The sequence below is a fragment of the Microcaecilia unicolor genome, chromosome 8, assembly GCF_901765095.1.
Source record: "Microcaecilia unicolor chromosome 8, aMicUni1.1, whole genome shotgun sequence".
Lineage (NCBI taxonomy): Eukaryota > Metazoa > Chordata > Amphibia > Gymnophiona > Siphonopidae > Microcaecilia > Microcaecilia unicolor.
In genome coordinates this window covers 10,892,853-10,919,740 of record NC_044038.1, presented here as the reverse complement: position 1 = coordinate 10,919,740, position 26,888 = coordinate 10,892,853, and the positions used below count along the sequence as shown (strand labels likewise).

The 26,888-nt window shown below is 45.9% G+C and overlaps 1 protein-coding gene and 1 long non-coding RNA gene across 2 annotated transcripts in view; one reads left to right on the top strand and one right to left on the bottom strand.

Moving 5' to 3' along the window:
- MAP2K3 (mitogen-activated protein kinase kinase 3) overlaps positions 1-18,844 on the bottom strand; it is a 65,763-nt gene extending 46,919 nt beyond the window's left edge. Inside the window, exon 1 of the mRNA XM_030211031.1 lies at positions 18,693-18,844. Within this exon, the coding sequence (XP_030066891.1) occupies positions 18,693-18,708 (16 nt within the window). The 5' untranslated portion in view covers positions 18,709-18,844. The remainder of the gene's footprint in view (positions 1-18,692) is intronic.
- Positions 405-19,612, top strand: LOC115475384. Its single transcript, XR_003943020.1, has 3 exons — positions 405-416; positions 17,526-17,529; positions 19,509-19,612. It is a non-coding gene; the product is annotated as an uncharacterized LOC115475384 (long non-coding RNA).
- Positions 19,613-26,888: the final 7,276 nt, after the last annotated feature.

Sequence of the window (26,888 nt, the reverse complement as noted above, 5' to 3'; positions counted from 1 at the left end):
GGGTGGTGGGCTTTGGTCCTGGGGAACTGAGGAACTGAGTTCCATTCCCACTTCAGGCACAGGCAGCTTCTTGTGACTCTGGGCAAGTCACTTAACCCTCCATTGCCCCATGTAAGCTGCATTGAGCCTGCCATGAGTGGGAAAGCGCGGGGTACAAATGTAACAAAAATAAAATAGATACTATTGGAGATTCTACATGGAATGTTGCTACTATTGGAGATTCTACATGAAATGTTGCTATTCCACTAGCAACATTCCATGTAGAAGGCTGCGCAGGCTTCTGTTTCTGTGAGTCTGACGTCCTGCACGTCAGACTCACAGAAGCAGAAGCCTGCGCGGCCACATTGGTGACCTGCAAGGGCCGACTTCTACATGGAATAGCAACATTCCATGTAGAATCTCAAATAGTAGCAACAGTGGAGGAGTGGCCTAGTGGTTAGGGTGGTGGACTTTGGTACTGAGGAACTGAGTTCGATTCCCACTTCAGGCACAGGCAAGTCTCTGGGTAAGTCACTTACCCTCCATTGCCCCATGTAAGCCGCATTGAGCCTGCCATGAGTGGGAAAGCGCGGGGTACAAATGTAACAAAAAAAACAAAAACAAAAAAAAAAGAGAGCAGGGGGCAGGCAGCGAACGTGGCTGCACCGGAGACCGGTGCTGAAAAAGGCTTCGGCTGGCGGGGATTGGGGACTCCCACCAGCAAAGGTATTTGTTTGTGAGGGGAAGCTGCAAGGAGGCGCTGCGTATGCCTTGTAGCGCTATAGAAATGCTAAATAGTAGTAGTAGTAGAGGCGAGGCGAAGCAGTGGGGGGGTGGGGTGAGGAGGTGAGGCGGCACTCAAAATGTGTCCCCAACCTCGGGCTCTGGCCCCCTCCCACCGTGAGGTCTGGTTAAGCCCCTGCCCCATACACACACCTGTCGCTGATGGTAAACAAGTAACTACTAGGTTAGTCAGCTTTCTCACCCACTGGGTCCAAACAGAGCTAATTGCATTTAGTCAAAAACATCTGGAACAAACCGAGTCTTAAAGACATTTCCGAAAAGCATAATAACGAGACAAATCATCTTATCTGTTTCAGTTGCTTTACAAATAAAACGACGAATCCAACATCTATTTTGTTATGAATTGCCTTAAAAGATGGAAAAATCAGCTCGAGACCTGGAAGCTTCTCTGGACACAGAAAATGCCACCGACACAGGGACTCTTTTACTGAGATGTGTAGGCGTCTACGCACATCAATTTTGAACTACCGCGTGGCCCGGGCAGTTTCATTTTTTTATCCGCGTCCCGCAGTGCTAACTGGGCGATAATCAGCATTGTACACACGTAGACCTTACCGCTAGGTCAATGGGTGGTGGTAAGGTCTCAGGGCCAAAATGGACGCGCGCCAATTTTCATTTTGCCACACGACCATTTTTGGTCCCCCCCCCCTGCCCCCAAAAAAGGCCTTCTTGGCAGGTGCTCTGAAAAATGAACCTGCGCGCGTCCAATACACGCGTCTACACCAGTGCAGGCCATTTTTCGGTGCACCTTGGTAAACGGACCCCATAAACTTTCTGGAGCAAAATCATTCAAAAATTTTGAACACACAAAAAAAAGCCAGTTTATATTTCAATAATTTTTATTAGTGATCAGACAACCATCCACAGCTATATTACATTTCTTCTGCGTAATACAAAGTCTGTATCTGTAACAGTAATTCACATTTTCTAATTCCCCCCCCCCCCCAATACCTTATACATCCCTTCCACTCTCACTGCGGGATTCCTAAACTTCCATACTACTTTTTATGTTACTTAACCCCAAACCAAATGCCTTCGCCCTCCCCTTCCCCTCCCTGTTAGACCTGAGAGCAATATTAGTCTCTACCATGTTCATAAGTTCATTATTTGACTTTTTGCTGCCGGAGTCAGGGACTCCCAAAATGGGGGCCATCTGTGTTGAAACTGCTGCTTCCCCATTTGAGGGAGACTGCGAGCTGTTATTCGCTCCATGCGTAAAAAAGCCAGTTTAAATATCACACGCTTTGCTTGGAAGCTAATGGACAAATGTCAAACCTTTTCTTTCCAAAAACGAGTCTTCGTGCAGTGTTCTGCAAGAGTGGAAGTTTATTCAAAAACCCCCGACTTCATTTTGCATGAACTTCCGAGGGGAAAAAAAACTGCAGTAGAAACACCCCTCTGTCTGTATCAGTTACAGAACAAGGTCTCATGTAAATCTTATCACTTAGGAAGAAGGCAACTGTCCCAGCTGCCTCAGGATTTTGGGCGCAAGAAGCTGTTGTACGTAGGTATGTCCGACGCAAGGAGCCTCCAGAGGTGCCTCCCTAACAGCTCCCACGCCAGCTTCCGGCTCTGGCTCGTAACTGAGCAATGCCGCTGGCACCGGATCACAAGCCCACACCCAGGAAAGGTAAACAGCTCTGTGTTTCCTAACTACCACTGTGCGAGCAGCCCGAGGGACTCTGGCACCTGCCTCCTCAGTAAGCCAGGGCTTTCCCACATTTTCCATCTCCACCTCACCCCACCCTTTACCAACTCCATGGCAAAAGCAGTGATAACAGCTTACAGGGGACTAGGGAATTAACAGGAGACAGAAAGGGACCACATGGAAAGATTTAAGCAAGAAACTCTCTCCATATCGCTCACGGCAGGTTTTTCAGCCTCTTACTCCCTCCCGTAATACTACTTAACATTTCTAAATCGCTACTAGGGCTACGCAGCGCTGTACAGTTTAACAAAGAAGGACAGTCCCTGCTCAAAGAGCTTACAATCTAATAGATAAGAGTGAGACAAATATAGGACAATCAAGCCATTGTGACATCACTGATGAGGTTGGCTCTTAGGCATTGGTGGAATGAGGCATTATGACATCACAATCTCAGCTCTGGTTAAATCACTGCTATATGTAATGCTACTACTACTACTTAACATTTCTAGAGTGCTACTAGGGTTACGCAGCGCTGTACAATTTAACAAAGAGAGACAGTCCCTGCTCAAAGAGCTTACAATCTAATAGATAAGAGTGAGACAAATATAGGACAATCAAGCCATTGTGACATCACTGATGAGGTTGGCTCTTAGGCATTGGTGGAATGAGGCATTATGACATCACAATCTCAGCTCTGGTTAAATCACTGCTATATGTAATACTACTACTACTACTTAACATTTCTAGAGCGCTACTAGGGTTACGCAGCGCTGTACAATTTAACAAAGAGAGACAGTCCCTGCTCAAAGAGCTTACAATCTAAAGGACAACATGTGCAGTCTGTCAAATTGGGGCAGTCTAGATTTCCTGGATAGAGGTGAAATGGTTAGGTGGCAAAGGTGACATTGAAGAGATGGGCTTTGAGCAAGGATTTAAAGATGGGCAGGGAGGGGGCTTGGCGTATGGGCTCAGGAAGTTTGTTCCTAGCATAGGGAGAGGCAAGGCAGAAAGGGCAAAGCCTGGAGTTGGCGATGGTGGAGAAGGGAACAGAGAGGAGGGATCTGTCCTGTGAGCGGAGGTTTCGGGTAGGAGCGTACGGGGAGATAAGGGTAGAGAGGTAGTGAGGGGCTGCAGATTGAGTGCATTTGTAGGTTATAATAACCGTAATACCACAGGTTATTAAATGTCAGCAAGACAAATCAATCGAAAAACTAAACGTGCCCACCGTCTTATAATTGCAGCTAAAAACCTTCTGCTTACTCTCAGGGACTAAGTCCTGGGTCTCGTTCTCCTCAAAGCAATCTATCTAGTAGCGAGTTAATCTACCTGCTGCTACCCTGCACGGATGACTTATTCCGCAGCACAGTTTAGCCCGTAGCAGGGCTCACCCCATCACGCTGCCTTACGGGAGACCTAGGTCCGATTCCCTAGCGGAGGGTTGAGGGAATCTCAGGCTAGTAGCGACACCTAGTGGCCAGAGTCAAGAGCCACATTAGCATAGTTCTAGAGAGAGCTGCAGTCCGTGGCCCCCAGCTGTGGCCTGTCACTGTAGTGGCTGAGCTCAGTTGACAGGGTGAAAAGAGAAACACAATTCAAAATGCATTATAGTAAGAGAGTTTCACCTATCTACTATAATAAAACTCACCCTCAATGTTCTGAGGACACTGACGTCAGTGAAGCCAAGCTCTGACTTCCTTCAAAAAGGTTCGAAGGTTCGTGGTGGTCCGGGCCCCGCCCTCGAGGGCGGAGCAATGGCAGAACAACGAAGGGGTTGGCAGGGAGGCGGGGGGGTGGGAAATCGCTCCGGGCCCCGCCCTCGAGGGCGGAGCAATAGCAGAACAACGAAGGGGTTGGCAGGCAGGGAGGCGGGGGGGTGGGAAATCGCTCCGGGCCCCGCCCTCGCGTCAAACGTCATGACGTTGGGGGCGGAGCAATGCCAGAACAATGAAGGGGTTGCCCAGGGATGGAGGGGGGTGTTGGCGACGAAAACCTTGCTAGCGCCCGTTTCATTTGCTCTGAAAACGGGCTTCTTTTACTAGTATATATATAAAGAACAATTATAGAAACATTCGACAAGCAGAGAAGCGTGCAGCACGTGGCTCAAGGAATTCTTTCCAACCCTTCACCACGTGTGTTTGAATATCTGACAGTTCTGAGCCCCTGCCTTTAATTTCTTTACAACATTCTGCTAAGAATAAGAAACTAAAAACCGGGATGATATTATTATGACATTTAAGAACATAAGTACTGCCATACTGAGACAGACCAAAGGTCCATCAAGCCCAGTATCCTGTTTCCAAAAGCGGCCAATCCAGGTCACAAGTACCTGGCAAAATCCCAGAACAGTAAAACATATTTTATGCTGCCTATCCTAGAAACAAGCAGCGGATTAAGGACTTTTCTTTTAGGAAATGAGCCAAACCTTTTTTAGACCCTGCTAAGCTAACTGCTTTTACCACATTCAAATTCCAGAGTTTAATTACTCGAGTGGAGAAGCATTTTCTCCAATTCGTTTTAAAGTGTACTACTTAGTAGCTTCTTTGCGTGCTCCCTAGTCCTAGTATTTTTGGAAAGAGTAAACAAGCGACTACCTGTCCCACTCCACTCAGTATTATATAAACCTCTATCATATCTACACCCTCAGCCATCTCTTCTCCAAGCTGAATAGCCGCTTTAGCCTTTCCTCCTCACATTATCCTAAAAACAGTTTCAAGTTCAATGTGGCTTACAGAGTACAACAATATTGAAATATACTATAGTGGCTTAATAATTATAGAATAATTGTATATATTGATGGATATATCAATATGTGGAGGAGTGGCCTAGTGGTTAGGGTGGTGGACTTTGGTCCTGGGGAACTGAGGAACTGAGTTCGATTCCCACTTCAGGCACAGGCAGCTCCTTGTGACTCTGGCCAAGTCACTTAACCCTCCATTGCCCCATGTAAGCCGCATTGAGCCTGCCATGAGTGGGAAAGTGCAGGGTACAAATGTAACAAAAATAAAATAGATACTATTGGAGATTCTACATGGAATGTTGCTACTATTGGAGATTCTACATGGAATGTTGCTATTCCACTAGCAACATTCCATTTAGAAGGCTGCGCAGGCTTCTGTTTCTGTGAGTCTGACGTGCAGGACGTCAGACTCACAGAAGCAGAAGCCTGCACAGCCACATTGGTGATCTGCAAGGGCCGACTTCTACATGGAATGTTGCTAGTGGAATAGCAACATTCCATGTAGAACCTCAAATAGTAGTAACAGTGGAGGAGTGGCCTAGTGGTTAGGGTGGTGGACTTTGCTCCTGAGGAACTGAGTTAGATTCCCACTTCAGGCACAGGCAAGTCACTTAACCCTCCATTGCCCCATGTAAGCCGCATTGAGCCTGCCATGAGTGGGAAAGCGCAGGGTACAAATGTAACAAAAATAAAATAGATACTACTGGAGATTCTACATGGAATGTTGCTACTATTGGAGATTCTACATGGAATGTTGCTAGTGGAATAGCAACATTCCATGTAGAATCTCCAATAGTAGCAACATTCCACGTAGAATCTCCAATAGTATCTATTTTATTTTTGTTACATGTAAGCCGCATTGAGCCTGTCATGAGTGGGAAAGCGCGGGGTACAAATGTAACAAAAAAAAAAAAAAAAACTAATAATATTGTGCATTCCGGTAGAGTTGGCTCCCTGGAATCTGCAGACGCTTTTTTTTTGTCATTATTGTTGCTGTTTGCTAATGCTTTTTCCTTTTGTTTTTGTCCTTTTTGTTTTCTTCTTTTCGTATTTAATACGATTTGCGTACTTTTGCTCTTTGTGTGTCTTTTATTGTCGTAAACCGCCTAGTTTGCTAATTATGCGGTATATCAGATTTTAAATAAACTTGGAGCTTGGAAGCCTAGATGTAGTTTTGAACGAAAGCTCAGGAACCCAGTTACCCAAAAGAGCAGAAAAACTGCTGACTCAAATGAAAAACAAAAACTAGCTCAGGGCTATCGGTCCCCCAAACTGCTTGGGAGCAAATCTTAAGCCAGGTATTAAGTTCAGTGCACAGTTCCCTCAAGCACAAGTACAAAAAAAAAATCATACATGCCAAATGCTGTAATCACATCTTATGCAAATAAGATACACAAAGCCCAGGAGCGCATGCCGATTGCTAGGGAAACATGCGTACATGAGCATGCGTTAGCAATATAATTCTATAGTTGTATGTACACGTTATACCCACGTGTGCATCTGGAACATATTAATAACTAGTAAAAATGGCCCGTTTCTGAAGACAAGGAAACGGGCCCTAGGCAGGCAATTTCTCCCCCCCCGCGCTACGACCCCCTCGCCCCCCTTCCGCGACCCTGACGACCCCCCCCCCCCCCGTGCTGGCGAACCCCCCCCCCCCGCCACCGTTGTGGACTACCTGTGCTGACGGGGGACCCAAACCCCCGACAGCCGAAGTGCTGTTGTGCCCTTCGCGTTGCTCCCTCAATCATCTTCTCTGGAAGTTCCTCTGCGTGCGTCTGACGTCCCCCGTCAGCACAGATAGTCCACAACGGCGGCGGGGGGTGACAGATGATTCCGAGGCAGGGGGAGGAGTAGGGAACCGCGCTGCGCGATTCCCTACTCCTCCCCTTGCCTTGGAATCAGCTGTCATGACGTCAGTGCATGTCTGCCTAGCAGACCACCTCCAGGGATCCACGGTCCCAGGCACAGAACGTTGGAGGTGAGAATTATTATATAGGATATTTACATGTGCACAGAACAATCTAATCTACATTTATATCCCACATTTTCCCACCTATTTGTAGGGTCAATGTGGTTTCCATAGTACCGGAGAGGCCTTTGCAGGCTCCGGTGTGAACAAATACAAAGTGATGTTGTGGTAAGATAAAGTTCATGTGGCCACAGCCACACTAGGGAATCGTACAGCGGAAGAGTTGTGTTATGTCCATTACGTTCTTTAGTTTGGTTGTGTTGCAGAGATCAGGCATTTATGTTGGATCGGTAGGGTATGCCTTTTAAACAGGTTGGTTTTTAGTGTTTTCCGGAAGTTTAGGTAGTCGTACGTAGTTTTCAAGGCTTCTGGTAATACGTTCCACAGTTGTGTGCTTATGTAGGAGAGGCTGGACGCGTAAGTTGATTTGTATTTGAGTCTTTTGCAGCTTGGGTAGTGCAGATTTAGGTACGTTCGTGTTGATTCTGATGTGTTTCTAGTTGGTAAGTCGATTAAGTCTGTCGTGCATCCCGGGGCTTCACCGTAGATAATTTTGTGAACCAGAGTGCAGATTTTGAAAGCAATGCGCTCTTTGATTGGGAGCCAGTGTAGCTTTTCGCGAAGAGGTTTTGCACTTTCAAATCGTGTTTTTCCGAAGATAAGCCTAGCTGCCGTGTTTTGAGCGGTCTGAACTTTCTTTAAGGTTTCTTCTTTGCATCCCGCATAAATTCCATTGCAGTAGTCTACATGGCTTAGTACCATTGATTGTATCAGGTTGCGAAATGTTCCCCTCGGGAAGAATTGTTTCACGCGTCTGAGTTTCCACATTGAGTGGAACGTTTTCTTTGTTGTGAATGTCACTTGGCTCTCTAGTGTTAAGTTGCGGTCCATTGTAACACCGATTGTCCAATCATTTCATGGCTGTGGGACCACTAACGAGCCAACCTTTTTACTGTAGGATATGAGTCAATGGGGGGGGGGGAATGAGGAGCTGATGTGATTGTGTTCCTAGAGGCAGGGGAAAGGGGAAGGTGCCCTGGCTGCGAAGTCATGGATAAAAGCGTTCAATTGCAGAAATTAGAATACCATACCAATATACGCATGGAATGTTTTCAGACATGCGTGTGTGCATTGCATACACACATGCAATATTCCAGATACTGGTATAAATTTTGTGTGCAAAATATTTGATTTTGCTAATAGAAGCCTGATGCAGGCATGTCTTCACGGCGATCAGTGAACACATTAAATTAAATAAATAAATAAAATAAACACAATAAATTAATTAAATAACCAAAGGAAGACTACTCAATATTATATATACATAACGTTACTGTCTTCTATACTAGTTTAGAAGAATGTCCAATATCTTTTATTGCGCTACGCTGTAGTATATGATCGCTTGTATATGGTCATTATGCTGTCTTTTATATTTATGGATATACAATTTGAATATGTGATCATTTTACTAGGAGGATTATTGTTTTAATATTGAGTAGTCTTCCTTTGGTTATATAATTTGTATTTTTTATTTATGTATTTTTGTAGTGAATATTTAGATGTATTTATTTGAGATTTTGTTATTGCACATGTTGTACTTCTTTCTTTTTTTTTTAATTATTTTTTTCTTAACTTTCTTTCTTAAGTTCTTTATTTATTTTTCTCTATATATTATGAGTGGTGTTATATATGTTGTTGATTCATTTATTTTATTACTGTTTGTTATTTTAGAGCCCCTGATGCAGCCCTTGTGGGCGAAACACAGTCTGTGTCGGGCGATTATTTCTCCAATAAAGTCTTATTAATACCACCCAGTGATCTGCTCTTTTGTTTGCTTCCACGTTGGATTTTGCAGATCATCTGCCTTCTTGTACCCCTAATGAATATGCATGAGAGATTTGTATGCATGCAAATCCACTGCATGCATCGTGAAAATCTTGACTATTGGCTGCCCTTGAGGGACAAACCAAAAAAAAAAACACATTTCGCTCTTCAAAATTACTTCCTACTTCATTTCTGGTGGTTTTAAGTAGCTGACCACTGAACCTGCTAATGAAGGCGAATTAAATAAAGCTGGCTAGTCTCATTCTGAAGGGAAGTTGTACAAGAAATGCTAAATGTTTCTAAAGAAGAGAGTGCAGCGAGGTTTTTTTTTCAAGTTCTTTCCTTCTTGCAAGGAAATGCAGACCTGTCAAAGAACCTGGATCCTCTGCATTCAGGATAAAGAGAGGGCCAGTCACTCTTGGGAAGAGATCAATAAAAAATACAGCTACTGGGCACGTTGCATCAGGACTGTGAGCAGATGAGTTTCCGACTCTGCCTGTGTTGCCCTTTTAAGAGGCCAGGCCAGCTCATGGCCTTCCAGGAAGTCGGTTGCAACAAGCCTGCATGTCTGTTCTGACAGTGAGTCAGCAGCAGCCAGCGACTCCCCTACCCTGCTCAGCAGCACTTAGAGAAAACTAAACTTCACCTGCTCTAGGCTCAAGAAAATAGGCAATAAATACATTACACACACCCCCCTCCTCATGATTTATCCATTCATATGAACTCAATCTATTGCAACACACAAACATGCGTAGAACCTCCTGAAATAGGACTAGGTAGCAAAGCGGAGACCTCATTAATTCCATGTCTGTGACACACACCCATGTGCCTTTCCAGAAAGACAGATTAGCTGGACAAGAGTCTAGCAGTAACTGGAGGCGGATGTATCAGAAAAGCAACAAAAGGAAGGGGGATTTTTGGATATAACTCATGCCTCTTTCAGTTGCAGCTGAAGGTGGGTTACAGCCACGTGCAGTAGGCAGGGCCGCCGAGAGCCGGGCCTGGGACAAGGTTTGATGGGGGAAAATCCACTGCTTATTTCTGGGATATACAAAAAAAGAGAGAAAATGGCTAAGCTCTACCTCAGTATTATTGTAGCATACACAAATTAGAAAAAGGAGAGCAGATTGACACAACAGAGATATACAACAGAGATGTCCTATTGTGGATTAAAAACTGGTTGAAGGATAGGAAACAGAGAGTGGGGTTAAATGGGCAGTATTCACAATGGAGAAGGGTAGTTAGTGGGGTTCCTCAGGGGTCCGTGCTAGGACCGCTGCTTTTTAATATATTTATAAATGATTTAGAGATGGGAGTAACTAGCGAGGTAATTAAATTTGCTGATGACACAAAGTTATTCAAAGTCGTTAAATCACGACAGGATTGTGAAAAATTACAAGAGGACCTTACGAGACTGGGCGGCTAAATGGCAGATGATGTTTAATGTGAGCAAGTGCAAGGTGATGCATGTGGGAAAAAAGAACCCGAATTATAGCTACGTCATGCAAGGTTCCATGTTAGGAGTTACGGACCAAGAAAGGGATCTGGGTGTCGTCGTCGATAACACACTGAAACCTTCTGCTCAGTGTGCTGCTGCGGCTAAGAAAGCGAATAGAATGTTGGGTATTATTAGGAAAGGTATGGAAAACAGGTGTGAGGATGTTATAATGCCGTTGTATCGCTCCATGGTGCGACCGCACCTTGAGTATTGTGTTCAATTCTGGTCGCCGCATCTCAAGAAAGATATAGTAGAATTGGAAAAGGTGCAGCGAAGGGCGACTAAAATGATAGCGGGGATGGGACGACTTCCCTATGAAGAAAGACTAAGGAGGCTAGGGCTATTCAGCTTGGAGAAGAGACGGCTGAGGGGAGACATGATAGAGGTATATAAAATAATGAGTGGAGTGGAACAGGTGGATGTGAAGCTTCTGTTCACACTTTCCAAAAATACTAGGACTAGGGGGCATGCGATGAAACTACAGTGTAGTAAATTTAAAACAAATCGGAGAAAATTTTTCTTCACCCAACGTGTAATTAAACTCTGGAATTCGTTGCCGGAGAAAGTGGTGAAGGCGGTTAGCTTAGCAGAGTTTAAAAAGGGGTTGGACGGTTTCCTAAAGGACAAGTCCATAAACCGCTACTAAACGGACTTGGAAAGATCCAAGATTCCAGGAATAACATGTGTGGAATGTTTGTACGTTTGGGAAGCTTGCCAGGTGCCCTTGGCCTGGATTGGCCGCTGTCGTGGACAGGATGCTGGGCTCGATGGACCCTTGGTCTTTTCCCAGTGTGGCATTACTTATGTACTTATGTACTTATGTATGTATGTATGGGACGTCTCATACAGTCACATAGACACTTGTATGTGTCTGGCTTTAATTGAGCCAATGTAATTGTGACAATGTATAATCATTGACTGCCCCCAACCACCTATGGTGCACAAAATTTGCTTGCTGTGAAATTCCTTGTGTTCAGTTCTAAATATATGTGCCTTAATATCTCATTGTGATCATATCACTTTTTTTATAATTTTTATATGTGCACTCATAGGGTTCTGAGTCTTATTTTAAAAAAAACTTTTTACGCTGCTGTAGTCAATCGGAACAATGTAAATAAGACAAGTATGTATGTAACTTATCTCAATCTTCTTTAGGAGCTGCGGGTTACTGTGTTGCTTTCAATCTAACAATTGATGTATCCCTCGCGCTTCACTTGTAGAATCTTGATCAGATCTCCGAAATCAATGCCCACCCGACAAGCAGCATAAAATGTATTGAACTTTTTTGGGATCTTGCCAGGTATTTGTGACATGGATTGGCCACTGCTGGAAACAGGATGCTGGGCTTGATGGACCTTTGGTCTGTCCCAGTATGGCAACACTTATGTACTTGGGATTCTGAATGGAATCTTGCTACTCTTTGGGGTTCTAAATGGAATGTTGCTACACTTTGAAATTCTGCATGGAATCTTGTTATTCTTTAGAATTCTAGAATCTTTACTCTTTGGGGTTCTACATGGAATGTTGCTACTATTTGGGTTTCTGCATGGAATCTTGGTTCTCTTTGAGGATCTGGAATGTTGCTACTCTTTGGGTTTCTGCCAGGTATTTGTGACCTGGCCTGGCCACTGTTGGAAACAGGATGCTGGGCTTGATGGACCTTCGGTCTGTCCCAGTATAGCAACACTTATGTACTTGGGATTCTAAATGGAATCTTGCTACTCTTTGGGGTTCTACATGGAATGTTGCTACACTTTGAAATTCTGCATGGAATCTTGTTATTCTTTAGAATTCTAGAATCTTGCTACTCTTTGAGGTTCTACATGGAATGTTGCCACTATTTGGGTTTCTGCCAGGTATCTGTGACCTGGATTGGCCACTGTTGGAAACAGAATGCTGGGCTTGATGGATCTTTGGTCTTCCCAGTATGGCAATACTTATGTACTTATCACTCTGCACCTCTGTACTGCGATTGGAGATGCTGCTCTAAAACTGCTTCAAATAATTTTTTTTCAATGCCCCCACTTCATCAGGCCCCCCCCCTAAGATTTTGATAATTATTCATGATCATCACACAAACATCCTATGAAAATGCAGATTAAAGAATGTGCTGATGGTTCTTTGAGTCGAGTGCTTGTCAGGATCTACTGTTTTGCTTGGACTGCTCCTGCTCTTTTCTGCCCCCAGAAGCTGCAGCCCTAGGTGACTGCCTCATCTTGCCTAAGAGTTGGACCAGCCCTTGCTATAAGTTCTGAAAGTAAATTATATGAAGATGCTACACCTCCTCCTCCTCCTCCTGAGAGCCTGGCACCATTCAAACATGTCGCCCCACAGTTAGTATTAAATACCCTGATCGAATACTCTCACGTTGTAGTCTGGGGATTGGGGAAGGGGGGGAAGGGGTATAAGATCATTCTGTGGGGGAGGCCTATAAGGAATGGGAGGGGGGGAGGGGGGAAGAGCGCTCCAAGTTAAACGATTTGTGTAAGGTGGCAATTTGTATGGGTGAGGCAAGCCTCATATTGAAGTGTTGATGTATACGTGTTAACTATATATGAGTGTCACTTTCAATGGGCCAAGAGGAAGGGAATTGTTAATACTCGGAGAGGGGGGGGGAGGAAATTAAAAGGTATTGACGTTATGGAACTAGTTAAAGATTGTTATGGGTTTATGATGATAATGTATATGTGCCTTCGTATTGGCTGTATTATTATGATCGTCAATAAAATAGATTTCAAATAAATAAATACCCTGATCGAAGTGTCCCACTGGGTTTGTTTGTTTTTTTAATTTATTAATTTATATTCCGCCTAAATACCAGGCAGATCACAATAAAACATGCATAAAAACTTTACACATCTACAACAGTAAAATTCAACATGAAAGAAAAATTAAACAGTCCCACACTATACCTGTACTCCCATCACGCCAGAGGATAAGCTAACAGAGACAAACAGCCTCTTAAATTGGCCAGAAGCAAATACCCTGGCAAGCTATTCCACAAACGGGGTCCCTGCCCTTGTCTCTGCACAATGCACTTTTCCCCAGATTCACAACTGATACAGACATTCAAATATTTGAACAAGTATTAATCCGCAAACGAACCTTTTCCGGAGATGCGAAGGAGGTAGAACGAGAGGACATGAAATGAGATTGAAGGGGGGAAAACTCAGGACTAATGTCAGGAAGTATTTTTTCACGGAGAGAGTAGTGGATGCTTGGACTGCCCTCCCACGGGAGGTGGTGGAAATGAAAACGGTAACAGAATTCAAGCACGCGTGGGATAAACAAAAAGGAATCCTGTTCAGAAGGAATGGATCCTAAGGAGCTTAGCCGAGATTGGGTGGCAGAGCCGGTGGCGGGAGGCGGGGATGGTGGCTGGGCAGACTTATACGGTCTGTGCCAGAGCCGGTGGTGGGAGGCGGGACTGGTGGTTGGGAGGCGGTGATAGTGCTGGGCAGACTTATACGGGCTGTGCCAGAACCGGTGGTGGGAGGCGGGGCTGGTGGTTGGGAGGCGGGGATAGTGCTGGGCAGACTTATACGGTCTGTGCCAGAGCCGGTGGTGGGAGGCGGGGCTGGTGGTTGGGAGGCGGTGATAGTGCTGGGCAGACTTATACGGTCTGTGCCAGAACCGGTGGTGGGAGGCGGGGATAGTGCTGGGCAGACTTACACGGTCTGTGCCCTGAAAATGACAGATACAAATCAAGGTAAGGTATACACAATAAGTAGCACATATGAGTTTATCTTGTTGGGCAGACTGGATGGACCATGCAGGTCTTTTTCTGCCGTCGTCTACTATGTTACTATGTTATTTCATGTCCACTGAACGCAATGTGTGCACCGGTTGCTCTACCTTCAAAATCTGTGAAAAATACCAGGGAGCTGTATCATTAATAGCCTAGTACATGAGAGCCAACACTTTTAATTAAATCCTACTAGGAATTGGCAGCCAGCAAAGCCGCTTCAATATTGGACTTATGTGCATGTACCTAGAGGTAGAAGTAATCAAAACGCACTGCAGAATTCTGAACGACTTGCAAAGCTTTGCAGCGAGCAGCGGAAACCCTCCAGGTACAATGTATTGCAATAATTCAACTCACTGAGTGCTAAACTCTGAACTGCAATCCTAAAATCAGAACCTGCCAGCGTGGGTTTCAATCTGCTCAGCAGGTGGAGCTGGAAAAAAGACAAGCATATCACCTATTAATTACCCTGATCAAAGTGTCCCAGTGTTAGATCTTCTAACTAACCCATTGTTAGTGTTAACTACCCTGATCAAATCACCCCAGTGTTAGATCTTCTAACTAACCCATTGTTAGTGTTAACTACCCTGATCAAATCACCCCAGTGTTAGATCTTCTAACTAACCCATTGTTAGCGTTAACTACCCTGATCAAATCGTCCCAGTGTTAGATCTTCTAACTAACCCATTGTTAGCGTTAACTACCCTGATCAAAATCACCCCAGTGTTAGATCTTCTAACTAACCCATTGTTAGCGTTAACTACCCTGATCAAAATCACCCCAGTGTTAGATCTTCTAACTAACCCATTGTTCGTGTTAACTACCCTGATCAAATCACCCCAGTGTTAGATCTTCTAACTAACCCATTGTTAGCGTTAACTACCCTGATCAAAATCACCCCAGTGTTAGATCTTCTAACTAACCATTGTTAGCGTTAACTACCCTGATCAAATCACCCCAGTGTTAGATCTTCTAACTAACCCATTGTTAGCGTTAACTACCCTGATCAATCACCCCAGTGTTAGATCTTCTAACTAACCCATTGTTCGTGTTAACTACCCTGATCAAATCACCCCAGTGTTAGATCTTCTAACTAACCCATTGTTCGTGTTAACTACCCTGATCAAATCACCCCAGTGTTAGATCTTCTAACTAACCCATTGTTCGTGTTAACTACCCTGATCAAATCACCCCAGTGTTAGATCTTCTAACTAACCCATTGTTCGTGTTAACTACCCTGATCAAATCACCCCAGTGTTAGATCTTCTAACTAACCCATTGTTAGCGTTAACTACCCTGATCAAATCACCCCAGTGTTAGATCTTCTAACTAACCCATTGTTAGCGTTAACTACCCTGATCAAATCACCCCAGTGTTAGATCTTCTAACTAACCCATTGTTAGCGTTAACTACCCTGATCAAATCACCCCAGTGTTAGATCTTCTAACTAACCCATTGTTAGCGTTAACTACCCTGATCAAATCACCCAGTGTTAGATCTTCTAACTAACCCATTGTTAGCGTTAACTACCCTGATCAAATCACCCCAGTGTTAGATCTTCTAACTAACCCATTGTTAGCGTTAACTACCCTGATCAAATCACCCCAGTGTTAGATCTTCTAACTAACCCATTGTTAGCGTTAACTACCCTGATCAAATCACCCCAGTGTTAGATCTTCTAACTAACCCATTGTTAGCGTTAACTACCCTGATCAAATCACCCCAGTGTTAGATCTTCTAACTAACCATTGTTAGCGTTAACTACCCTGATCAAATCACCCCAGTGTTAGATCTTCTAACTAACCCATTGTTAGCGTTAACTACCCTGATCAAATCACCCCAGTGTTAGATCTTCTAACTAACCCATTGTTAGCGTTAACTACCCTGATCAAATCACCCCAGTGTTAGATCTTCTAACTAACCCATTGTTAGCGTTAACTACCCTGATCAAAATCACCCCAGTGTTAGATCTTCTAACTAACCCATTGTTAGCGTTAACTACCCTGATCAAAATCACCCCAGTGTTAGATCTTCTAACTAACCCATTGTTCGTGTTAACTACCCTGATCAAATCACCCCAGTGTTAGATCTTCTAACTAACCCATTGTTAGTGTTAACTACCCTGATCAAATCACCCCTCTTCTCAAGTGACACAGATTTGGTCTTCAGTCTATAATCTGAAGGCTTTAAAAAGGTTATCCTAAGCCATTCCAGTTTCTCTTCTGCTTATGCCACTCCAACTATAGATGAATGTATCATGTATCACTTCAGGCATCCCAAATTAAGAAGGTGTGCCTTTCAAAACAGTAGGTGCAACCAAGTCTCCTTCCCCGAGTCCACCCCTCTGTCACGCTGTATCACAGAGTGTGAGTTGGCTCTTTTTTGGCCTATGTACCACCATGGCCTTTTTCTACTGCTCCCTTCCCCCTCCCTCTCCCTGGGATCTGCTGTCTGGTCTGTCTTGCTTACAGAGGCCAAATCTTACATTTGGCCTTGACAACACCTAGGTTCTGCTACTACTACTACTATTTAGCATTTCTATAGCGCTACAAGGCGTACGCAGCGCTGCACAAACATAGAAGAAAGACAGTCCCTGCTCAAAGAGCTTACAATCTAATAGACAACAAAATAAAGTAATCAAATCAATTAATGTGAACAGGAAGGAGGAGAGGAGGGTAGGTGGAGGCGAGTGGTTACGAGTCAAAAGCAATGTTAAAGAGGTGGGCTTTCAGTCTAGATTTAAAGGTGGCCAAGGACGGGGCAAGACGTAGGGGCTCAGGAAGTTTATTCCAGGCGTAGGGTGCAGCGAGACAGAAGGCGCGAAGTCTGAAGTTGGCAGTAGTGGAGAAGGGAACAGATAAGAAGGATTTATCCATGGAGTGGAGTGCACGGGAAGGGGTGTAGCAGGGGCGTAGCCAGACAGCAGATTTGGGGTGGGCCTAGGCAAGAAGTGGGTGGGCACCAAGTGTTCTCCACCACACCAAATAAATATCTCAGCTGGTGGAAAAATACTTATCTCCACATTGGCAGTCTACAGCAGACATGCGCTGAAAACTGAGCATGCGTAGGTGCCAGTATCGTGGAGAGCAGCATTTTCATTACCATCAGGTGGAAGTCTTCAGCTGGCAGAGACTGGGATCCCCACCAGCTACCGCTAAACGTATACTACTGTTGGGAGGGCCACGCCACTGGGGTGTAGGGAAGGACGAGTGTGGAGAGATACTGGGGGGCAGCAGAGTGAGTACATTTATAGGTTAGTAGAAGAAGTTTGAACAGGATGCGAAAACGGATAGGGAGCCAGTGAAGGGTCTTGAGGAGAGGGGTAGTATGAGTAAAGCGACCCTGGCGGAAGACGAGACGGGCAGCAGAGTTTTGAACCGACTGGAGAGGTGACTAAGTGGGAGGCCAGCAAGGTTCTGCTGGACCAGATCCAGAGTTGTCTGGTCTTTAGAACTGACAAGAACAACAAATCACTCCCCTCCTCCAAGAAAAGTGCAAAGCATGCTGGCAGTGATTGAGATTTATTTATTTCATTTGTACCCCACTCTTTCCCACATATAGCAGGTCCACTGCGGCTTACATAGTAAAATATAGTATCTTACATGGTAGAGAATACAGTAAAACAAGGAAATGTAGGTTAGAGTATTATAAATTGTGATGGTCATAACTACTTACATTATGAAAAGCCTTATAAAGGACATGTGAAAAGAACATAATGAACACAGTGGCAACAGTGTCTCGGAATATATTCGTTAGAATAGTGAAGGTATGCAATCCATAAGGCAGGCGGTACATTCCTGGCCCAAATTTGCCTATCGTGCAGAGACTGAAGCAATGCATTGCAACAGCCCGGCGGTCTGCACGGCTATCCCAGTTTAATTAGACTGAGAAACCGCCCCGCCACACGGAAGCAGCAGCAGCAGCCCTGGAAAGTTCACAGGGAAGTCAGCCCTCGCCCCTCCCCCCGCCCTCAAGCAGTCGCTTCGGTCCAACTGCGAATGAATCAAGCAGCTCGAGAGGAAATCACGAAGCGGTCGGCCACCGGTTTCCAGGAACAGAACAAGTCTTGCAAGAAATTCTGCACCAGCTTCCTGCTCCCGTCCGGGCAGATCTTTTTTTTTTGCTAATGTGCAGGCAGAACTAATTATTTTGCCCATGCACAACGATGAGCGTCGATTGGGTTTGCTGATCTCAAAATGTTGCTTTCTTTCTAAACAGATTATGTGATTAGATGCAAAGAACCGACTTCTGCTACCTCGACACTCTTAGGCTGGTCACGAGCAAAACGTCCAGTTAGGCAAAGTCTGATCTGATGATTGCAGCAAACCATTCAAACACATCAAGAAAAATGTCCCCCCCCAGCATGAAAATATATCATTAACTTGAACCCCAAGGAGCAAAACAAGTTTGCAGCAGGAGGGGAAAGGATGCACGGAGATCACACGGGAATTTATTGCAAGGCAACGCCACTGTCTCTTCGCTTACCTTTGGGAAGTGACATGTTGCAGCAGCTGCAAGCTCACACCCTGGGGGGGCTACGGTAGTTCCACTGCAGGCTTTCCCGGGCTACTGATCGCGCTGCACCGCAGGAACCCTCCTCGCGCCTGCAAGACTGAAGCGCAGCGCACGCTTCCTCTCTCTGCCGGGGAAAGCACCCGTGATGACGTCCTGCATGGGCGGGGCTCGGGCTGCCTGACGTCAAGCATGGGTGGAGTCCCTAGACTGGCGGGGGCGGGGCTCACTGCCCGTACACAGAAAAGGCCAGATGTGGCGGAGGCGAGGCTTGATCCCGGTCTGTGTCTGTGGGAAAATTGCTGAGCACATCTGGCCCCACAGTGGGAACATCTGGCCTTTATTGTAGTTAGGAGCGCGAGGAGCTTTCAAAGGTTCATGGGGGAGGTGGGGGTTAACTCCCTGATACTCCTCACAATTCAGGAAATAGAGAAAGGGAAAAACAAAACCCAACCTGATCAAAAATGATGTGAATACTTATATCATCGATGTGGGGAGAGACAGACACCAGTGATAGGGTTAAACACAACAAAATCCCACTACAAATCACCATCACAGGTCTGAAGAAAACAATTCCACATCAGTAAATATACCCCTGGACTCTGTATAGGTTGTCCAAAGTTGAGAGCCAAGTTTTGGGCATGGGTCACAGGTGCAAACTAATTAGCTGATTGGGCATTAATGATCAATTACTGGCATAAACAATCACGTAATAGGAAGTAATTAGGCATTATACGCAGACCTGCCCTACACGTGTATGTACATTTGATAACACTCAACTCCAAAGAGGGCGTGGTCATGGGAGCGGCATAGGCAGGTCACGGTGTTCCCAGAAATTGGGCGTGATGTTATAGAATACCTGCATTTGTACACCTAACTGCCGTCATTTGGGCACCAGCCTTTGGCAGGCATTTATTTCTTTATTTATTTGTTGCATTTGTATCCCACATTTTCCCACCTCTTTGCAGGCTCAATGTGGCTTACAATACATCATGAGTAACAGAAATACATGAAAAAGTATACATTTACTGATAACTGAAGGATTTGGGGTAGCATGATAATGATAAAACATGATAGTGTTTCAACAAACAAACATATTAAGAAGTATCTAAGAATTATATAAGAAAATATACATTTAGTAGTAGCTAAAGGATCTTGGGTACCATGATAGTGAAAAAACATGGTAGTGTTTTGGCAGGTTGACATAGTAGAGGCAGTTTTGGATGTGCGTATAGGAGTTTATTCATGCCCAAACTTAGGCATGTTGAAATGTGTGCTACCTTAGCACACAACATATTACTACTGCCTGACACTATTTACAAAATCTAGGCCCTACCAGGCAGATGATCAAAATAGCACTGGAACAGTACGGAGCTTTACCACCCCTATGCACGCTATTATTTCTGATCATAAGGTAAAGTGCGGGAGGATTGTGCCTGAGCACATCCTCCTGCACTTGTTTGACAGGTCCGGGACCCCCAGAGCCCCTGCAATTACAAGACCCTGGTGGCCTAGTGCCCCCCGAACCCCCACATCCCCACCCCAAGCCATCAACACAACACGGGGGCTGGAGGTCCAGCGGACCTCCAATCACCCTGACACAAGCCAGCAACACAGTGGCTCGAGGTCAAGCGGCCCGTCCCTGGTACCTTAACGGTAGAGGAGGGAATAGTACACTCCCTCCTTTTCCAGCGCCATCTTGAAAATGGCGGCGCCCTGCCCAGTGCATGCTAGGATATCTTGCCTACACCAGTACTATATCTTGAAGGATATTCATGCTTTAATTAGTAGCCAGTGTAGGTTTTTGAGTAGTGGTCTAGCACTTTCAAATCAGTTTTTTCCCGTAGATAAGTCTTGCTGCTACTGTTTGTAGTCTCCTTAGTGCTTGTTCCTTGCATCCGACGTAAATTCGTTTGCAGTAGTCAGCATGGGTGAGGACCATGGATTGAACTAGTGTGTGAAATACATCTCTAGGGAAGAAGTTTTTAATGCGTTTCAGTTTCAACATGGTTTGGAACATTTTCTTCGTAGCATTTGAGATTTGTTTGTCAAAGGTCAAATTACGGTCTATGGTGACTCCTAGGATATTTAGATTGTCAGATATTGGGAGGGATGTACCCATGGCGGAGATGTTTGGGAAGTGGTCGGTATTGTGAGGTGATGTGATTATCAGGCATTGTATTTTGTCTTTGTTCAGTTTACGCTTGAGCATTGATGCCCAGGATTCCGTTATATTTATTCCGTCTGTAATCCTGGTCATGATTTCGTGCAGGTTCTTTTTAAAAGGTATGTGGATTGACACATTGTCGGTGTATATGAGGGGGTTGAATCCTTGTTTGGATAGGATTCGGGCAAAGGGAGCCATCATTAAGTTGAACAGTATTTGTAAGAGCGGCGAAGGGGGACCCTGCATTCAGCTTTCCATGGTGGGGGGGAGCAGGGGCGTAGCCACGGGTGGGCCCGGGTGGGCCTGGGCCCACCCAATTTGGGGTCAGGCCCGCCCAGCAGCACAGCGATACCATTCCCCCATGGTGTGCCGCAACTTTCATCCCCATCTTCCCTCACCCTCACCCTCGCAGGCCCGCCCAGCAGCGATTTCGATCGCAGGCAGCTCCTTCGGCTCGCACACGCTGCCTGCCGGCTGGGCTGCCGCTCAAATCTCCTTACAGCTACTAGCAGCGCTAACCCGGAAGCCTCTCCTCTGAGCTTCTGGGTTAGCGCTGCTAGTAGCTGCAAGGAGATTTGAGCGGCAGCCGGCAGGCAGCGTGTGCGAGTCAAAGGAGCTGCCTGCGATCGAAATCGCTGCTGGGCGGGCCTGCGAGGGTGAGGGTGAGGGAAGATGGGGATGAAAGTTGTGGCACGCAACGGGGCAAGGTATGATGGGGAAAAGATGTTGGAATGGGGGAGGGAAGACGGGGACAGCAGCTGCACGGGGGGGGGGAGGGAGGGAAGAAGATGGAAGGAAAGATGCTGCACAGGGAGGAGGGAAGATGGAATGATGAGGCATGGTGGGTGGGGAGAAGCTGCATGGGGAAGAAGGGAGAGATCCAGTAAAGGGGTGGAGGGGTCAGGAAGGGAGAAGTCTTGGCTGCATATGAGGTGGAGGAGAGGTAGACATGCTGCATAGAGAGGGGATAGGTGGTGAGAGGGGGAGAAATGTTAAACATAGGGGTGGAGAGGAGGGCAAAATGGTGGGCATAGGGGTGGAGGGAAGGGAGAAATGTTAGACATGCTGGTAGAGGGGAGGAAGGTAGATATGCTGTATGGGAAGGGGAGAGAGATGTTGGACAGTGGGAATGAGAGGGGGAGATAGACATGGGGGTGGATGAGAGGTACACAGTAGGTGGTGAGGGGGGAAATGCTGGGCCATGGGGGAGAGGGCTACTACTATTACTATTTAACAGGAATGAAGAGAGAAGGGGCAGGAAAATATAAGGCTACCATGGTGGGGTGGGGAGGGGATCAGATGCTGGTTAGAAGGGTGGAGGGAGAAGATGATGGGAATGGTGGAACCCTGTGGGAAAGGGCAAGAGGGGGAGGAGGGGGTGGCAAGGAAATGAATGAGAGATAGTGATTACAGAGGGTAGAAATATGGTAATGGGGAGTAGATTAAAGATAAAAGAGAAAGTAGGGATGGGGAGGAGTAAGATGGGGAATGGGAGAGCTAGTGGGTGAAAGAAGAAGATGGAAATTTGATAGGTAGTTGAAAAGTAAAAAGGAGACAAAGAAGGGTGAGAGAGAGGCAGAAAAGAGCTACAAAGGAATGACCAACATGTCAGAGGCAGGAATATTGAGGGAACAGACAGGATAGAGGAGAAAAGACAAATGGACTACAGCCGCTTGAAGAAGAATTAGCAGAGGGCAGAGAGGAAAGCAGAAAAGAGAAATTGGAACCAGCAAGATGGAAAAATAAAATGTCCAGACAACAAAGGTAGAAACAAAGCATTTTATTTCAAATGTTTTAAATGGAATATGTTAGCTTTTGGAAATGTGCATAGGAAATGTCTTTGTATTGTGTTCTGTAGAAAAGGAAATGCATGTTTTGTGTCTCCAGTGTTGCAGTAATGCTATGTTTAACTTCTTGGGGTTCCTTTTCAATTTTTGTCTAAATATTTTTATTTCTAATTTGTGATCCCTTGTTCTGTGTTTGGTGAGGGTCTGTTGGTGTGATAGTAATGGCAGGTGGAAAATTGGAAGGGAGGCAAAGAGGAGAGGGAATCGGGGAGGGGAGCCTGGGCCAAGTAGGTCTTACAACAGTCCTAACCCTTGCTGTATAGCTGGTGAGGATTCCCAGGCATCCCCAGCTAAGGACCTCCTCCAAAGGCGGCCAGAACTCCCTTCTACCAAGCTCTGGCAACAGCATCCTTGAGCCATCGACAGCTAAGCAGGTGTGGGGTGCTGGCATCAGTGGCTTAGGGTCATTGCTGCTGCCTGCCAAGCTTGGTAAAAGAGAGTTCTGGCCACCTTCAGAGAAAGTCTTCAGCTGACTGAGCTTGAGGATCCTCATTAGCTAAAGTATTTATATTTTGAGGTGGAGGTAGGGCGGAGCAGAGAAAATTTTGTGCCCACCCACTTTGGGCTCAGGCCCACCCAAAACTGGCTGTCTGGCTACGCCACTGGGGGGGGGAGAGAGAGAGAGAGAGAGAGAGAGAGGAATTTATCTTCGATAGGATCTGGTAGTTAGGAATCCTAGGAGCCATTTAAGCACTTTTCCTCCTATGCATATTTGGTCGCGTATTCTTTTGAGGATATTGTGGTCGACCATGTCAAATGCACTTGGCATGTCAAATTGTAGTAGAAGAATGTTTTTTTTTCCATAGGTATTTTCCTTTTTGTAATTGGTCAGTAGTGTGATCAGTACTGTTTCGGTGCTGTGCTGAGGTCTAAAGCCTGATTGAGATTTGTGGAATATGGAGAATTTGTTGATGTAATCAGTTAGCTGGTTGGCCACTATGCCTTTCATTATTTTGGTCATTAGAGGTATGGATGCTACTGACCTGTAGTTCGAGGTATTATTGATGTTTTTCTTGTAGGGATTGGTGTGAGTAGCATGCTGCCTTTTTTTCTGTGGGTATCGGCCTTCCTGGAACATGTAGTTCAGATGGGATCAGGGCCGTGCCTAGGGTCTCTGGCGCCCCCCTGCAGACTATCAGTTGGCGCCCCCCCCCCCTGCAGACTATCAGTTGGTGCCCCCCCCTGCAGACTATCAGTTAGTGGCAGCGGCGCCCCCCCCCCCCCCCCGTGAAAATGATCGCTCACCACTTGCCACACTGACAGGAATTGTCAGCAATATTCTTAGAAACAAATTGCTATACATTGCAAAATAAGATAGCAGATGTAAATTCTCAAAGTGGACATATTCCAAACACTAAAATGAAAATAAAATGATTTTTTTCTACCTTTGTTGTCTGGTGACTTTCTTTTTCTGATCATGCTGGCCCAGTATCTGATTCTGCTGCTATCTGTCCTCTTAACTCCGTTTCCAGGGCTTCCTTTCCATTTATTTCTTTCCTTTCCTCCTTTCTTCTTCATTTCTGGTCCTCAGCTTCTGCCTATTTTCTTCATCCATGTGCAGTTTTTCTCCTCTCTTCCTTTTCCCTCATTTCATCTCCTTCATCTCTCTTCCCTCCCCTCTATGTCCAGCAATTTCTCCTCTCTCCCTGAGCCCTGCCCTCCCATCCATGCTCCTCTGTCCCCTGCCCCCTCCATTCATCCCTATCCAGCAATTCCCCTCTCTCCCTGAGCCCTGCCCTCCCAATCCATGCCCATCCATGCTCCTCTGTCCCCTGCCCCCTCCATTCATCCTTTTCCAGCAATTCCCCTCTCTCCCTGAGCCCTGCCCCTCCCATCCATGCTCCTCTGTCACCCTCCATTAATCCCTATCCAGCAATTCCCCTCTCTTCCTTCCATGACCCCCCCTCGCATCCATGCTCCTCTCTCCCCTCTCGCTCCCATGTCCCATCATGTCCCAGTTGGCCTGGCCTGGCCTGGCCTCTTCTCCCCTCCCCCTTCGCATCCATGCTCTCGTCTCTCCCCTGCCCTCCCGCTCCCATTGTTCAACTGCCCGCCCTCTTCTCTCCCCCCCAACATCCCTTTTCTTTTTTTTTCTTTTTAAATTTACCTCCGTGGCGGTTCTGGCAGTGCAGCATCAGTGAAGGAGGCGGCGCTGCGCTCCCGACATCTCTAGCCTTCCCTTCGCTGTGTTCCGCCTTCTTCTGACGTCAAGGAAATGACATCAGAAGAAGGCAGAACACAGCGAAGGGAAGGCTAGAGACATTGGAAGCGCCGCCTCCTTCACTGACACTGCGCTGCCGGAACCGCCACGAAGGTAAATTTAAAAAGGAAAAAGAAAAGGGATGTTGGGGAGGGGGGAGAAGAGGGCGGGCAGTTGAACAATGGGAGCGGGAGGGCGAGCGAGGTGAGCATGGTGCGGCGGCGCCCCCCAGAGGGAAGCGCCCCCCTGCCATGCTTGCCTCGCTTACCGTGTTGGCACGGCCCTGGATGGGATGTAAGTTGGTCAATGAATCATTCAGGGGTGACTTTTAGTATGTGGTTAAGACATGTATCTAACATGCAGTAGGCAGAGGAGAAAGGTTTGGACGGCTTCCTAAAGGAAAAGTCCATAGACTGTTATTAAATGGACTTGGGGAAAATCCACTATTTCTGGGATAAGCAGTATAAAATGTCTTGTACTTTTTTGGGATCTTGCTGGGTATTTGTGACCTGGATTGGCCACTGTTGGCAACAGGATGCTGGGCTCGATGGACCTTTGGTCTTTCCCAGTATGGCAACACTTATGTACTTATGCTACTGTCTCAATTTATTTATTTATTTATTTATTTGTTACATTTGTATCCCATATTTTCCCACCTATTTGTAGGCTCAATGTGGCTTACATAGTGCTGGAGAGGTGTTTGTAAATTACTTCATTGGTATAGAACAGTAGTATAGTCTAGTCCTTGAGGTCCACAACCCAGCCTGGTTCTCAGGATTTCCACAATGAATATGCATGAGATCTATTTGGGTGGCATAGCCGGTGGTGGGAGGCGGGGCTGGTGGTTGGGAGGCAGGGATAGTGCTGGGCAGAGTTATACGGTCTGTGCCCTGAAAATGACAGATACAAATCAAGGTAAGGTATACACAAAAATTAACACATATGAGTTTATCTTGTTGGGCAGACTGGATGGACCGTGCAGGTCTTTTTCTGCCGTCATCTACTATGTTACTATGTTAGTTGTGGTTGTGTGAAGGTGATCCACTGTGGGCTGGTGCTTCTTTTTTTTTGTTTGTTTTGTTACATTTGTACCCTGCGCTTTCCCACTCATGGCAGGCTCAATGTGGCTTACATGGGGCAATGGTGCAATGGAGGTTTAAGTGACTTGCCCAGAGTCACGAGGAGCTGCCTGTGCCTGAAGTGGGAATCATCGAACTCAGTTCCTCAGGACCAAAGTCCACCACCCTAACCCTAACCACTAGGCCACTCCTCCACTGTTGCTACTATTTGAGATTCTACATGGAATGTTGCTATTCCACTAGCAACATTCCATGTAGAAGTCAGCCCTTGCAGATCACCAATGTGGCCGCGCAGGCTTCCGCTTCTGTGAGTCTGACGTCCTGCAGGACGTCAGACTCACAGAAACAGAAGCCTGCGCAGCCTTCTACATGGAATGTTGCTAGTGGAATAGCAACAGTCCATGTAGAATCTCCAACAGTAGCAACATTCCATGTAGAATCTCCAATAGTATCTATTTTATTTTTGTTACATTTGTACCCTGCGCTTTCCCGCTCATGGCAGGCTCAATGCGGCTTACATGGGGCAATGGAGGGTTAAGTGACTTGCCCAGAGTCACAAGGAGCTGCCTGTGCCTGAGGTGGGAATCGAACTCAATTCCTCAGTTCCCCAGGACCAAAGTCCACCACCCTAACCACTAGGCCACTCCTCTTCTTCTGGTGGGTAGTCAAGTTCATGTATGAGGGTTTGGGGGTTTGTGTCATCTTGTATTATACTGTTCCTTAGTTTAAGGATCTTCTCTTTGAAGAATCTGGCAAGTTCGATTGCTGATGGGGGTCCTCGTTCGTGGTCATCAAAGGCTTGGTGTTTGTTGGGTTATTTATAATTTTATAAAGTTTCTTCATGTCAGTATAGTCTGAGCTTATGTGTTTTTTATG